This window comes from Dicentrarchus labrax, unplaced genomic scaffold (assembly GCF_905237075.1).
Source record: "Dicentrarchus labrax unplaced genomic scaffold, dlabrax2021, whole genome shotgun sequence".
NCBI lineage: Eukaryota > Metazoa > Chordata > Actinopteri > Moronidae > Dicentrarchus > Dicentrarchus labrax.
In genome coordinates, this window is record NW_026136959.1 from 1 (window position 1) to 16,668 (window position 16,668).

A 16,668-nucleotide genomic window follows, 5' to 3' on the forward strand; every position below is an offset into this window, starting at 1 on the left:
CGAAATATCTTCAGAGAGTGTTTCACTGAAGGACAAACACAGTTCAGTCAGGACCACTTTTGTCAAAATACCTTATATTCCAAGCAGAATTTTACATTTGGCAGTATGGCTCTGTTCTGGGACCTCCTTGTCCTTGTCCTTGTCTAAGCAGACACTAGTTGAAGTACATGGCTAAGTATACTAGAGATATCCCCAGAAATTTGCTATACATTAATGAATTTAAGCCGGAAATTACAAGGCACTCATTGCTTTTTGAGCATCAAGAATTGCTTGGCCTCAGGCAGGAGATATTGTTCGTAAGCAGATAATGAACATTTACCCATAGCCTTAGCGTCGAGACAGGAGCTACGGATGCTGCATTGTTGCTGCTCCTATGCGAATTGAATGAGGAGTTATTTTAATGTAGATTAGCTAAGCCAGATCGCATATACTGAGCAGCAGATAGCCTGTAGGATTGCATGGTTGTGTTTGTCTAACACGGTTTGAGAAAATGGGGGGCAAGTCAGGCTGGATGGCGCTGCCTCCGGGCACAGCTGGCGAAATTCTGCAATTCAAACTGGGACAAAAATCAGCAAGGTTATCCAAGCATGGAATATGAGATGCTCTAATAATGAATTTACCCAACATAGATAACCAAGTGAGGCGTCTTACAAATCTATTAATGAATGGAACTGAAGAACGCCCTTGTAAATTATGTTGGCAGTTGCCTCAATGTCGCAAAAACATGATTGTTTCCTTGACCAGTCTTTTCCCCACAGAAACATGAAACAATTGGATACGTTTCATTAAAAAAAAAAAAAAAAAAGGTAGAAGAGGCATTTGCTGGCAAGGATGACATATGCCATATGTCTGTGAACCACTGATTATTAAAATACCCCCCAAACCTACGGAAGGGCAGTTATCATACAGGTCAATCATGCCACTTCTACTGTATGTTTGAATTAATTATATCTCCATTATGTCTGTACACAACACCGAAAAATTTGTGGATCCATTGCTCTTCCCTAAATTGCCCCTCATGTCTGCTCCCTGTCTTCTTAGCTCAGCAAAGCTGTTCATTAGTGATCTAGTAGATCATAGCAGTCACACTATTAGACCTTGCTGTTGACATAAAGCGCCTAGGTTGAACTGGCACACAGTGTTCGATTCATTTATATGTACTCAATATGCTGCATCTTTTTATAATTAATGGCAAATGATGATTCTAGCTGCTCATTGTAAAAGAAGGAGATGCCATACCATTATCACACAGAAGAGATCAGGACTGGGGCTCGGATCTGCAGCCCTTCTCCAAGCTGACCATATCATGGAGTTCTCTATAAATCGGAGAGGTCCAGAAGCCTGGATATAAGGGAACTTCCCTGGGGAATAACACACATGCCAATTTAAGATGTCTAAGCAAGGAGAGCAGTTCTCTTTTGGAAATTACTACTGCCTGCTGCTTTCATTACCTCTTTGATGCAATTTGCATCAGTACACTATCTAGAGTGAAGCCTAGAACTCTATAGCCTTCCCATGACGGTAAGCGACAACCGGATGTTGGACAGAGCTGACAAGCAAGACAGGTGGAGCCGGCCGCTGTGCCTCGGACCCGCGCTCCCCTGGAAGGCAGCGCAGCGCTGGAGCCGGAGCCGGAGCCGGAGCCGGAGCCGGGACCGCAGCGGAGCCGCAGGAGCAATTCCTCCCCCCTTCTGTAGACCCCCCAGAACCAGAGCAGCCGGACACAACTGTTGTGCAAAAGCGACACTCTCCCCAACGCCGAGATCGCTGCTGAGACTTCACAATGCAATCGACCCGCCATCATACTCACCGCAGACAGGACAAGTAGAAACAAACGACAAACCACAAGTAACGCACAGAACATCCTGGCAAACAGGCTTGTAGAGGAGCAGCAGAGATAGGCAGGCAGGCTAAAGCAGCTTCAGTAATAAGGCGCCATGTAGATGTTTGCCAATTGGATGCTTGAGGAAATCAGGTAAGCTGTCAGCTGACTGTGTATGGTATCCAATGGGAAGCTTAGAGGAATCAGCTGATGTATGTTTATGACTAGCTGTGCTCGAATGATATAGCTGTAACTGAAAGCTAAGCCTAACTTCGTGCCCTGCCTGAACTAACGCTATGCTCAATTTTATACATTCAGTAAAGACCCATCATGAATCTGATGTATTCAGTCAGCAGTCTATGATTCTATTAAAACATATAAAGTCAGTCTTATAAAGTTTAAGTAAAAGTGAAACTAAAGTGCTGTTTTCTGGAGCTACAGGAGCCAAATGCACTCTGCGGCTCACGTTATCGCAGTCAAATGCAGAGCCGAGTGGAAAGTGAAGCAAAGAGCTTAAAGAGTTCAAATGTGATCTTACCTGCTGATGAAACGTGACAGAAGAGAAGCAACAAAAATAACGTTTTCATCTTGATTTGATAAAGTCGGGTGGGTAAAGGACCGAGCAGCGAGGAGGTGAGAGAGAGATGTGTAGACAGGAGGACTGCCTCCTTCTTCCACAGCGTCAGTATGTGACCTCAGGTACTCAGGAAGTACTGCAAAGCTGTATCACCTGTCAAACTGGTACCAATGTCTCTGTCAGTGTGTCTGTACCCATTATGTTATGTTTAGAGCCCCATACATACACTGCAGAGTAAAAGCTGTGAGAATAAACTGTGTGAACTAAGAATAATCGAATTTTGTTGTGTGTTGTTCGATGCTCCGGACCACATCATGCCAACAATTTCTTCAGAAACTGACCTATAGTTTTAGTTTTACATCATTTTATTATTATGATTTAAAACATATTGCACTTGGATTGTGTTAGGGTTAAAGGCTGTCAATAGTCTACACTGTGTTCCAAATTATTATGCAAATATGATTTCAATTAAAGAAACATTTGAGTTTTTAGTTTTTCAATGAAGGTTTTTGATTCTGCTGCTTTGCATGTCTGTTGAGATCACTGACATCAATCTCAGACAGGTTTGTCTTAATTAGTTTTCCAGGTGAGGCTAATTAATGGGAAACTACTTAAGGACATTGTTCCACATTATTAGGCAAGACACATGTTTCATGCAATATGGGAAAAAGATCTTTCTGCAGATGAAAAGCGTGAATTAGTGCAGTATATTTCAATAGGTAAGAAGCTCCTGGATATTTTACGAAATATTAAGAGAGATCATCGTCCTGGGAAAAGATTTGTGTCTGATTCAGAGTGCAGACGGGTTCGTTCAGATGAAGGCGTGTTAAGGAAAGTTTCTGTAAGGCAAATTCCTCATATTAAGAGAGCTCCTGTGAAAAAGCCACTGATGAGTAGCAAACATGTATTTGAAGCTGCTGGTGCTTCTGGAGTCCCAAAAACCTCTTGATGCAGGATCCTCCAGAGGCTTGCTGATGTGCATAAAGCTGTATTTCGGCCACCCTTAAACAATGCCCACAAGGAGACATGATTGCAGTGGGCTTAAAATACATGAAGACTAATTGTCAACAGTTTTATTCACTGATGAATGCCGTGCTACACTGGAAGGTCCAGATGGATGGAGTTCTGAATGGCCACCATGTGCCAACAAGGCTGCAACGTCAGGTGGAGTGATGTTTCGGGCTGGAAACTTGGGAAGTGAGTTGGTAGGCCCCTTTAAGGTGCCTGAAGGTGTCAGAATGACCTCTAACTACCCATTTCCTACCATGGTATAAAAAAAGACAATACACCATCCCATGCTGCAACAAATAACATTGAGGCCTAAGCTGCTATGGGCATTAAGGGAGAAAAACTTAAGGTGTGGCCACCATCATCTCTTGACCTCAACCTTATTGAGAACCTGTGGAGCATCCTTAAAAGGAAGCTCTATCAGGGTGGGTGGCAGTTTACCACAAAACAGCAGCTCTAGGAGGATATTCTGGCATCCTATAAGGAAATACAGGCAGAAACTGTAAATGGACTAACTTTAGAATTTATCTAAATTGAAAGTTTTGAAACTCTGTTTTGCATAATAATTTGGAACACTGCATTTTGAGTTATTTTGCAAAAAAACTGCCATTGTCATCACTGGTAATTTAGTTTTAAAAAATCCAGATTACAATATAATTGTTGAGGAATAAAAAATCCTATAGACTGCCAATTATAAAAACAGAACAAAACCAGTATATGCATAATAATTTGGAACACAGTGCCTGTAAGAGATCTGGTGTAAATAACACAATGCTCTTTTGAAGGTATTGTAATTTCACACACTAATTCTGCTCTACACAGGAGCTCATGGGCCAAATGAAACTGCTGTAACAGAAAGAACTTAAAGGAAAGCTGTAAAATGTTGTCTTACCTGGAGATAAAAAAAATGACACAAGAGGAGCAACAAAAATAACTTTGTCTTTGTTTGAGAAAGTTTGTTTCCTGGTATATGAGGCATGTTCACCAGTTAATGATTCCTTATAGATGAACTAAAACTGTAATGAGAAGTCAACTTTATTATTACTATTATTACAATTGTTAAAATTATTATTATAAACTCTTATATGTATGGAACCAGAACATTTTTGAAAGGTTATGTGTGTTTAAATGTCAGTTACCTGTTGTTGCTGTATCTGTTATTACTTGTCTGCACTCGTCTGCCAGGTAAAGTCCAAAACACAGTGTGAGAAACAGAATTTGACACATCAGATATGAAGCAACAGCAGGTATAGGGGGAGGGACAGAATTCTTATCAAATAATCTGTTTTTGTTCATCATTCTTCATCTTTCTTTCCTTCCTCTTTAGGAGCAATGCTCTCTTTTAAGAGGAACATCCTGATCACATTCACACAGTTACACAATCATACCTGGAAGCTGCTCAGTACAACCACAGTCTGACCACAGTATAGTCTGTATTGGCCTTACATTGTTGACAATTCTCTTCAGTCAGGTCTACTTTGCCCAGATGAATCCTCTTTTACATAATTATTGAGTGTTCTACATATGTAATTATTAGTGCAAAGCATTGTGGAGCTCCTTTTTTAGGCCAAATGTTTCATTTTTACATGACAGCCAGCTTTGAGGTTGTTAGAATGCACTCTTTACACAGCTATTGGCTCGCTGTTTCCTCCCTAGAATTCATGCTAAGCTAAGCTAACCTTGTCTGGGAGCAAACTTTGTCCTCTGTGAGTATACAGGATGCTGAGCTAATATTTATGTTACTGCAACTACAGTCACAGATGTGGACAAAAAGAGCCAAACTTTTAAACATGAAATTCTGGATTTTATTGTGAAGTGAAACAGAAAGCAGAAAAATAAAAAGCATTACATTTGTTTTTAACATTCATTTGCCAGAAGTTAGGTGAATATTCCTATTGAAGGACAGTATTCATGTTAAATGTTTTCACCTATCATTAGCCCCTGCAGTGGGTATCAAGCTGTGCCGTCATTAATCTACTGACCCCTCTGACCCACATCATTCTCTAACTGACCTAACTTAACTTTAAGCTTTTATATTGTATCTGCTCAGGCTCATTTACATTAGTTGGCCCAACTGACTTGATAAGCAACTACATGTGAATGTGATGGCCCGCTCAGTAATCCAACCACCATCACTGTCTATCTGGTTCCACTAGTCTTACCATAGTTAGAAATCCCTGTGGTATGAGGAACTTTCTATGAATTATGTCCCTCGAGCCAAACAAAAGAACATGGCTTTAATAATCCATCACAAGAGGTGATTTTGAGTATTGTATTCAGTATGTAGTTATTCTAAAACCCATTGTTCAAGGTGTTTGAAAAACGAATGTCTACCTAATTAAAGCCTTTTTGAAAAGTACATTAGCGTGGTTTGCATTCTGTTGTTATGCCCCTGTCTAGGGGGAAGGAGCGCCACATAAATGTGTGATGAAAAATGAACCAATAATCCTACCCCGATTCCCAAACGAACAACTAACACAGTGTTAACAATCAAGTGATGTGATTTATTTTCAAACAGGTGAAACAAAGTGCAACAAAGACTAAACAACAAACTTTGGGGTGAACCAAGGCCAAAACAACAAACAAAACAGGGCTAACTTCCTTAAACAAAAATCCTTACTAATCCCTATGCAATAGAAATAAAATACAGTTATTAAACCTAACTCCCTATCCTAATGAAAAACAGGAGAAAAGCAGTACAAAGAAAATGGCAGCTCACCCTTACGATACTCACTAAACACGATCATACAAAAACACTATCTACTAAGATCGTAACAATTCACTCTATCGCAAAAGCACACACTCTACAACCGAGGACAGAAGGATGCTGCTGCTGAAGGTTCTGTCGGAGAGCTTCGGTGTGGTGCGGCGTTTTGAATCCCCGGCGGATGTTGCGGCTCCCTGGGAGAACCAACCAGCAGGCGACACTCCACCAGCCGAGCCCACGGCATGGACCAGTCAGCGCTGACCTACGGGTTGCCGTCAAAGATCTACAATCGACAGGCTGCACACTCCTGCAGAGGAACAGGGACAAAAACACCAACACACACCACAGACGAACCCAATACCATAACATAATACTAATAATACGGCCACGGCCGTAACATCTGTAAAAGTGGGTCCCGACATTATGACCATGTGAAAATGTGGCTCCCAAGGTGAGACCAGTTGAGAACCCCTGATGTAGTCTGTACTAATTTGATTGAAAATATGGGAAGTTTGGGAATATACACCACTAAAGTAATGAAAAGGAAAACTATGCTTCATTACAACTTGTTTTTATTTTTGTGTCTCTAGTCTGGACATCAGTTCATTTGGTAACATGTGTGATGACCCTACTCACCAAAAGAGATATCAGCAATAGGTTTAGTTTATTGTTTAGATATAGCTATAAATAGATGATAGGTGATGGGGCAATGATTCAGGTTGTAAAAAAGTTGACAATTTTGCCAGATTAACAATAATATAATTTTCAGTGGAGATGAACCATAAAATAAGTGCATCTGTAATGTTTGTAATTAAAGGCTAGTTAGCATGTTGTCATGCTGACATCAGCAATGATTTCCTTACCAGATCAAGGCAGCAGAAGTTTTTGGAGCCAGGTACAACTGTTGTTCTCCAACGACTGAAAAACTTTAGTGCATGATGGGAAATGCCTGTCTGATGTTTGACTACAAACATTATGCATTATAAAAAAATGAAATAACACCTGTACAGACGTCAGTCCAGTTACCTGACAGATCAATGAAGGAAATTAAGGATGTCTTATATTCCAGTTTTTCCTCTCCCTGTGTGTAATTATTCATGGAAGGTTTGAATTTCTTTATCTCAGGATGGGAATGAGTTTATGTTGGATAAGGACAGCAAACGAGTATAACCAGTGGGCGCTTTTGGCAAACCCATGTGATAGTGTCTTGATTATTATTATTATTATTATTATTATTATTAGCCTTTGTTGATAAGAACTAAGATGCAGAACAGTTTAGCAGTAAATATTGAAATATAACATAGAACATACTGTACCTCCACTTTGGTTTAAGCGCTGCTTCAAATAATAAATCGTGGCTTTGAAGTAGTTTGGCTCAATCTCGAAACAGGTTTGAGTGTAGAACTCCAAGTGTTGAGGATCTTTTTCAAATAATCTTTTCATCCATTCTTGTTTTGGTTCTAATATCTGTTTGTTGCTGTCGTAGTAACCCGCCAGAATGTCATCAACCACTAGAGCTCCCATATACTCTGGGAAGTTTGGGACTCCAGAAGATGCAGTTACAAAAAACTTCATGGAGTGTTTCACTGCAGGACAAACATTCAGTATAAATACAATGATCACACTCATTTTACCTTTAAACTTTAATTAGTAGCCCAAGCCTTTATTTGCTTCAATCACTGAACTTAACCTTCCTATATCTGAAACAGATGGGGGGAGGCCTTTAATTCCTTTTGCACAAAACTCTTCCTGAGCAAAGACGGTAAATAGTTTATTTAAACCAGACCAGTATTATTGTAGACCTAGAGAATAATACTTCTATTATTACTTGATCACTTTGGTGATGGTTTCAGTAAAATGAACTGAATAATGGAATTGTGGGCAATCTAACTACACACATCAACAAAAGTTTATATTTGTGTAGAAGGGGTTCAGGTTTTATTCATCCAAAGAGTTTCTATAAAATCCAGAACATGTAGCACACTAGGCTATTAAAGGAGACCTGTGTCTAACTGGGTCTTATCAAGTTGAGGTAAAAGTAAAACTAGATTAGCGTGTTCTGGAGCCGAGCAGGAGCAACATGTAAGGAGCTCAAAACGTTATATATTCTAAATGTAGGACAATGTCTTCGTCTCTTCCTCTACAAGAGACGCTTTATCTGTCTCTTAATTCAACAATCATCATATTACTTTGATTCTGTTCCATCAGGAGGGTTTTCAAGGCCTCCCTTTCACTTTCACGCTTTTTGACCCAGGAGAGGAGGTGAGACTTTGGCGCTGAGAAGTCTCCTGCCAAGGGAGTCTGTTTCTTTTCAGATTCATAGATGGGATCTCTAGGTATCAATCTTCCTATCCTTTTTCACAGAACAATGACTCCTCCACAGATCAGAACGACGCCTCGACACCCAGGTTCTGGATCCAAGCATCTGGAGTTAGGAAACCGTTGTTTTCTTACAAGAGAAGTGTGATCATTTAAATGCCTTTTTAGTTGTAAATCAGGATAGGAGGGCCATGAAATGTGTTTGCATTTCCTTTTGATCTAATAGACTCACCCCAGAAGAGAACAGACCCTGAAATTCACATCTGGCACAGGGACAGACTCCGGTCTCTCTCTCTCTCTCTCTTCTTAAATCTTCTTCCTTCTAAGAGTTTGGATCTACTCTTCGATATTTACTCTTGTTCCTACCTTTAATTTCCGTACTTTACTTCATTTTGTGACTGATGACCCCACCCCCTCTGGTTGGTCTGGGTCTTTTTCCCTTCTCTCCAGGAGACAGAGTGGCAGAGGGTGTGGCCATTAGATGGGGTACAGACTAAAGCCATTAAAATCAGAGAGGTGTTGTAGTACTTTGGCTCCAGTCGTGAAGGGCTGCTGTTGCCACCAGATGTCACTGTGCTGCTGCAAGCCTATCCAGCATTACTGATGATCTCAAAACTAACTGTTTGTCACTGAGGAGCTGTTCAGTAAATGGCTATTAAAGACACCAAAATGTGCCAACAGCAGTTTTCTACAGTACACGCATGATGAACACGCACACATGCTTGCTCAGATTAACCCCTCGGATCCCCCTCTAACATTCACACACAACAGGCCAAGCCTATTTACACATAATAATAATAATAATAATAATAATAATAATAATAATAATAATAATACATTTTATTTGTAAAGCACTTTTCATAAAAGAATCTCAAAGTGCTACAGAAACCAAGAAACATAATAACAAAAAAACACTAAGGGCAATAACACATTAAAATCAGCAACCAATAATAATACAAGTGATAAAATACATTAAGAAAAAACAAAAAAATCTAAGGACAACTTAAGAACGCCTGCCTGAACAAGAAAGTTTTAAGCCCTTTTTTAAAAGTGTCCACAGACTGGGGTTTTCGCAGATGTTCAGGGAGGGAGTTCCAGATGTGAGGGGCAGCGGAGCAGAAGGCTCGGTCTCCCATGGTGCGGAGTCTTGAGCGGGGCTGATGGAGGAGGTTTGTGCTTTGGGACTGGAGGTTACGGGTGGATGAGTGAGGGGTAAGGAGGTCTTTAAGGTATTGCGGGGCGTTGCTGTAGATGCAAAGGTGGGTGATGAGGGCGATCTTGTATTGGATTCTTGAGGTTATGGGGAGCCAGTGGAGGTTCTGAAGAATGGGGGTGATGTGGTCGTATTTGCGGGTTTTCATCAGAGTTCGGGCAGCACAGTTCTGAATGAATTGAAGTTTCTGAAGGTGTTAAAAAAACATAAACGCACAGATGAAACTATAGCAAACAACAAAGTACATCCAGTCCACAACCACAACCAAAACTCATCTTTCTGCCTTGAATCTAAATCAACATCCTAGTCATTATCATCACAAGTCAACACTCATATCAGACTGATGTGCAGAGCCGCACGCGACGCTCACACATGACGTAGTTGATAAACAATGCACACTCATTTCAAATCAAAATGCAGCAGTCAGTGGGAGTGTTTTATCAGTTGGTGAGAGTGAGTGAAGGTGTGTGGTGACTAGTATTGTTTGGCTCATAAAAACACAGATACAACTTAGGCTTTTATTCATATAATGATAATAATAGTTTTTTTCAGAGTACAAAAGTTACCCGGGCCATTGCCCCCCTGGCCTCCCGGTTCCGCGGTCTATGAGTCCTATACAAAAGTGCTTCACATAGCAAAACTGAAACAACACATAAAATATGTATTAAATTAAATAACAACAAATCAATCCTTCCAAGGCAACATTTTTTTGTAGCCTTTACCAAAAAAGTATTAAAATAAAGTAGAAATAAAATAAACAAGAAGGAGAGAAAAAATTTAAAACTTATGATTAAAACTATTTAATCTCATTTGAAAAAATACTATTTTCTGTAAATACTCCAGTAAAAAAAGGGTTTCAGCAAAGATTTTCTTAAAAGCTTACAGTTGTGGAATGGATTAGGAAACAATGTGGCTCTCTTATTTATAATATCAGGTGTTGTTTAACTGCAGATGTGAATAGTTCACGTCACAGAATGAATTGCTTTGCCGTCCCATTTGCAGTAATTCACTGTGTGCACAATGTGTTTGTAAATCAGGTTTCTGGATTCAGTTTCTCAGAGAGCTCGGAGCTGTTGTCAGGAGCTGCAAGGAAAAACACACAGTCAGTCCACTTATCCTGCACTGATCGGCCTTTAATAAACAGCTACTACGACCTGTTGCAGAGGGTGGTTGATCAGATCCACCACAAGGTGTTCAGTCCGAAACAACCTCTGCAACAAGCCCACCTTCTGATGTTTCATCCAGAGCCAAGAGACATGCTTCCTCTGTCAGAATCAAACCCCAACAGCTTCAGACTGACAGAGGCTCAGTGATGTTTAATGACATTTACCCCATTCTGTCTCGTTGAGGAAAGGTTAGTGAAGCTATTCTGATCTACTAAACAACCCATTATGTATGCAGATTCAATAATCTGCTGACACAAGTGTGTGTTAGAGCAGATAAATTAAAATAAAACAAGTTCTACTCACGACATGGAGGGCGTTTAGCTGAAACAAGAAGATTAATAATTTAAGTTGTCACAGTTGTAAATGCCAGAAAATAATTTTCTCCTACTTATGTTAAATAAATATCCTTTACCCCTCTAAAACATTTCTCTATCATCATCATGCTACAGTCTTTCTACTGGTTGCTACATAATAGGAATTGAGGCTTATTTTATCTTTTAAAAGTAAAGTAAAACATTTAATTAGAAAATATATTTCAGTTTGGTCTCTGACTTTTCTCCTTTTTGTGAACTATAAATCCAAACACAGATAACTTTTCCATGTTCCTGTCTTACCTTTCCTCTTTTTGTAAACAATGAATCCAGTAGCAGCCATAAGGACAACAACCAGAGCAGCCACTGCAGCAGTGATGGGAATGGTCGTATCAGAAGGCTTCTCTGTTGATCAGAAACAACCAGATACACAAAGCAGGTTAGAACAGATGTCCACCTATTTATTAATACCTACTTCATTCATCCAGTTAGGACCTAATTACTTGTGATGTTGTTGTGTCCTGTGATAGGTTGCTGCATTGGTATTCAAACAAAACAAAACACTGTCACAGATGATTCCAGTCTTACCTTCATTGGTCCTGATCTCTGCTTTGTCCAGTCTGATAACGATGTTCTTCACACCAGAGAGCTGAAACACACAGTCGTACCTCCTCCAGTCTTCAGGTGTGACTGATGAAAGGTTCAAGTCAACACTCATCTGGAAGGATTCATCGTGGTTGGGGGAGGATCTCTCCGTGGTCCACGTCCTCATGAATCTCCTCTCCATCTTTCCTCCAGATGAGTGTGGCACTGTTAGGGTAGAAACCTGTAGCGTGGCAGCTGACTGGAGAGGAGGGAGTCTTCTGGAGGAGAGACACTGAGGGAAGCTCTGGAGAGAGAGAGAGAGAGAGAGAGAGAGAGAGAGAGAGAGAGAGAGAGAGAGAGAGAGAGAGAGAGAAGCTCCTTATAACAACCACCACATTGTCTCCATATAAAAAAATGGGAGAACCACTGAAGAAACTCACAAGAAGTATCTGCCTTTGTGGTTCACAGCAAAGTACTCAAACACAGCGTCAATATTCAGTGGAACTATTTCTATTTTCATTGATGAAGATGTGTTCATGAAACTAAATCATGTCATGTGATTCTACCTTTTCTCTGAAGAGAGCTGTTGCCATAGTCCAAATACTTCTTGAGGAACCCCGGGAAAATCATAGTGAGGTGATTCTCATTGTATTTTATTCTAGCTTTGTCATTATCCCATCTCAGTTTGGTGGTGACAGCCTGAGGTTTCGGAGCGATCCATGTCAATGTCTTCAGGTCGAAAGATATGAAGTCTTCTCGATCATAACCATACTGCATAAAACCATTAACCTCTCCAGTCTCATCATCCCACTCACAACCAAACATCTCCTGTAAAATGTGGACACCTGAGAGAGAGACAGAGACAGAAACAGAGACAGTAATTAACAATGTACAGAATACAGATGAAATCTCCAGTGGAAAGATGATCTTATAAATATTGTGCATTGTGTGACACTTGTGTCTTGTGGTGTGATCATGATTCAAGAGCAGATAATCAGTGCACTTTATCTGAGTGATGAAACCCAATTTTGTAATAGTAGCTACTGTTGTATGAATTGACAGATGACTGTCAGTGGCAGTATACAAAGTGGGTATGTTGAATTATATGCACATTAAACACTTAAAACAAAGTCACACCTGTGTGACACCTGCAGTCTCAGATGCAGTCCAAGCTCAATTTCATTAAATATAATATACATAAATACTTTACCTTCACTTTGGTTGAGGCGCTGCTTCAAATTCTGAATCCTGACTTTGAATTTGTTTGGCCCTCTCTGAAAACACTCCTGAGTGGCCCACTCAAAGTGCTGAGGATCATCTTCAAATACTTTTTTCATCCAGCCCTGTTTTGGTTCTAATATCTTTTTGTTGCTGTCGCAGTAAATAGCCAGACTTCCATCAACCACAACAGCTGCCACAAGTTCTGATATGTTTGTGACTCCACTTGATCCAGTTATAAAATATTTCAGAGAGTGTTTCACTACAGGACAAACACAGTTTATACATTCATTAAAGACCCATCATGAATCTGATGTATTCAGTCAGCAGCCTATGATTCTATTAAAACATATAAAGTCAGTCTTATGAAGTTTAAGTAATTGTGAAACTAAAGTGCTGTTTTCTGGAGCTACAGGAGCCAAATGCACTCTGCGGCTCAAGTAATCGCAGTCAAATGCAGAGCCGAGTGGAAAGTGAAGCAAAGAGCTTAAAGAGTTCAAATGTGATCTTACCTGCTGATGAAACGTGACAGAAGAGAAGCAACAAAAATAACGTTTTCATCTTGATTTGATAAAGTCGGGTGGGTAAAGGACCGAGCTGGTTGAGCTGTTATGTCCTCTGTCTACTGTTTTGTCTTTGCGGAGCAAAGTGGGAGTGTTCCTGTTATGACTCAACTTTATTACGTAGGGGTGGGGGGTCAATCTCCTGTTCCATTAGATATAAAAGCAAGACCATCCAGCAGTACTAATGTTTTCTCTGGACCTACCTTTGAAAGACATTGCACCACACACCCCCAGTGTCTCAAAACAACCTATTTATGACATTGCTGGCCTGACCAATAAGTGTATAGGGTAGCGGTCACTCTTATGATCATGGCCACAGTCAGCTATGAGGTCACTGAGGTCCAGATCTAGGTCATTATTTCCTAAAAAACTAAATTTGAAGATATGATATATTAATGCATAATTGGGAATAGAAAATGTCTGTTTAAGTGTCTGCCTTTCAGCTGAACACCTCTGTGCACAACTCATTACATTATGTGAAATACATGTGACAACTTGCACATGTCCAACACCGTGCTGTCTCTGTTCACACAGTTTGAGGGGTCGTTAAATCCTTCACTCAACAAAGCAAACAGCAGACACTTTGACAAAACTTCTGGCTGGCCCAACTGGCTTAATAAGCAACGTCATGTGAATGCCATGGTTCAATGCTCAACAGTCAACCACCATCACTGTTTATCTGGTTCCACTCTAGTTAGCAACCCCTGTGGTATGAGGAACCTTTCATGAATTATCTTCCTAAATCTGTTTTACCAAACAGAACTTGGTTTCAATAATCCATCACAAAAGGTGATTTTGAGAACCGTATTCAGTGTCTTTGTGTGTTTACAGAAACCTGTAATTTATGTAGTTATTCTAAACCCATAGCAGTCATTTAAAATAGTCAGAAACTTGGCAAGGAAACACATTATAGCATCAGTGTAACGATACATTAAAAACTCATGAAAGGTTTTCAAAACAGATTTACAATATTATTTGTAACATGAAATAAACTATTAGTCCTACATTTTAGATTTACATATGAAGCACATTAATCACAACTACTACTGCTTCAATTTTGTTTTCACAAATAATTGGTTTATTTAAACCAGACCAGTATTATTCTAGACCTAGAGAATAATGTTTATATTAAAATCATTCATTTGATTTCTTGATCACTTTGGTGATGGTTTCAGTAAAATGAACTGAACAATTGAATTTTGGGCAATCTAACTACATACATTCACACAATTACATTAAATCTGCTAATTTCAGAAATTTTCCAATCACACTGTGACTCATATAAAATGTTACATAAATATCAACACTGAAGGTAAAATACAGGGTCTAAACTACACCAATAGGGTCAATTCATATTTAGTGGCAATTATGAATGAATGTACTGTAACATATTGCACAATAACAAATGTAATAATAACCTAATAATAATAGGCTTCTCTTGTTACATGTATTGTTTGCAGTAACACAATATCAACTAACACATAACCCCACAGTGACACTGGACCTAAACTACATTAGTAAAGTACATTCATATTTGATGTCAGTAACAATATTTATTATGTAGGCTTTTTGGACGATGCATTTATGAATTATTTTACTGTAACATATCACACAAACTGCTACATTTAATGCAGCACTTGAACAACAGTATAACAATTGTAATGATAACACACAGGCTTCTTGGATTTTATTGCTCACCTATGAGACTAAAAGCATTAAAATCAGAGAGGTGTTGTGGTGCTTTGACTCCAGTCGTGAAGGGCTGCTGTTGCCACCAGATGTCACTGTGCTGCTGCATTTGAAGCCCCAAAGCTTCAGACGGCTTCATCCACCTCTCACTAGTTCTGACTTCACTAAGAACGAGCTTTAGTGCCGACCTTTAAGGTACCAGAGAGCCAGGAAGTCCAAAATTGAGGAAACTATAATATTAGCTGTAAACTGCTTCTTCAGTTCCATGTACAGTGATTGCTAATATATATATTCACGTTTGGTATGTAACTCAATGTGGTGATGCTCCTCCCATAACGCACACACACACACACACACACACACACACACACACACACACACACACACACACACACACACACACACACACACACTGAGGCGGAGTCCTGACTAGCAGACACAGATTAAACCTGATCCTGGACTGAACATTAACACCCACTGAGACCCTGCAGCCAGTGGACCAGTCCAACAATATCCTCTTCCTGTGAGAAACTACAGACTGTCCTGAAGCTGCTCTAGAAGCTGTGTTCTCTCCACTGTGTGTGAGTGAAGAACAGCCTCCAGTTAATTCAGTGTGAATAAAATACTATTGATAAAAGAAGGGTGGTGTGTGTTTGCGTGTGTGTGTGTGTGCCCACATACAAGTGTTAATAGTGGAAGCTGCATGTGTAAAGGTAAAACATATAATCAGTAACATTCTTTACAGTTTGGTTTAAAGTATTCTTCAAACTGTAAAATTCTTCTTTGTAGAGTTGCTGGTGCACTGTACAGTCCCCTGTGTACCACTTTCAGTACTTTGGCTCTCTGTCTGTCTGTCCGTCTGAATTTTTCCATACAGTCCTGTTTGGGTAAAGCTGTCTTGATACTTTACACTTTTCTGCTCTACCAAGGAGCTCATGGGCCAGATGAAACTACTGTAACAGCAAAGAGCTTAAAAGGAAGCTTTAGGTGTTTTAAAAAGAGGAGAAACAAAAATAACTTTGTCTTTGTTTAAGAAAGAAGAAGAACCAAAGAGCTTGGTAGAATCAACTGATGTTAACTTTGTCTTCAGTCCAATAATGTTTCCTGGTTCAGGGACTGAGTCTTTGTTCTCTGGAAGATGAGACATGCTCAGTAGTTCATGATTCCTTATAGGTGAACTAAAACCTTACTCTGAATAATAAAAATGTAACTTTATTATTATTATTTGTTTTTTTTATTTATTTATTATATACTCTAACATGTATGGAACCAGAACATTTTTTGAAAGGTTGTGTTTGTTTAAATGTCAGTTACCTGTTGTCGCTGTATCTGTTATTACTTGTCTGCACTCGTCTGCCAGGTAAAGTCCAAAACACAGTGTGAGAAACAGAATGTGACACATCAGATATGAGGCATAGGGGACAGAATACTTATCAAATAATCTTCATTTCTATTCTCTGTCTAAATCTCTCTCTCAACGTTCCTTGTAA

General features: G+C 39.6%; 1 protein-coding gene and 1 long non-coding RNA gene across 3 annotated transcripts; both read right to left on the bottom strand.

The window, feature by feature from the left end:
* Positions 1–4,777, bottom strand: LOC127360863 (uncharacterized). Of its 2 annotated transcripts, XR_007883949.1 has the most exons (4): positions 4,547–4,777; positions 1,452–2,552; positions 320–1,361; positions 1–25 (listed from the first exon to the last, which is right to left on the bottom strand). It is a non-coding gene; the product is annotated as an uncharacterized LOC127360863 (long non-coding RNA). The 2 variants fall into 2 exon arrangements; XR_007883948.1 differs by lacking the exon at positions 1–25 and having other exon boundaries at positions 40–1,361; positions 4,547–4,776.
* Positions 4,778–10,679: 5,902 nt separating this feature from the next.
* On the bottom strand, positions 10,680–16,543 carry LOC127360867 (major histocompatibility complex class I-related gene protein-like). The gene is made up of 5 exons (XM_051395289.1): positions 16,493–16,543; positions 12,919–13,188; positions 12,275–12,553; positions 11,427–11,528; positions 10,680–10,729 (listed from the first exon to the last, which is right to left on the bottom strand). The coding sequence occupies exons 2-5, from the start codon at positions 13,043–13,045 to the stop codon at positions 10,680–10,682; spliced, it is 558 nt and encodes a 185-aa protein (XP_051251249.1). The 5' UTR covers positions 13,046–13,188; positions 16,493–16,543.
* Positions 16,544–16,668: the final 125 nt, after the last annotated feature.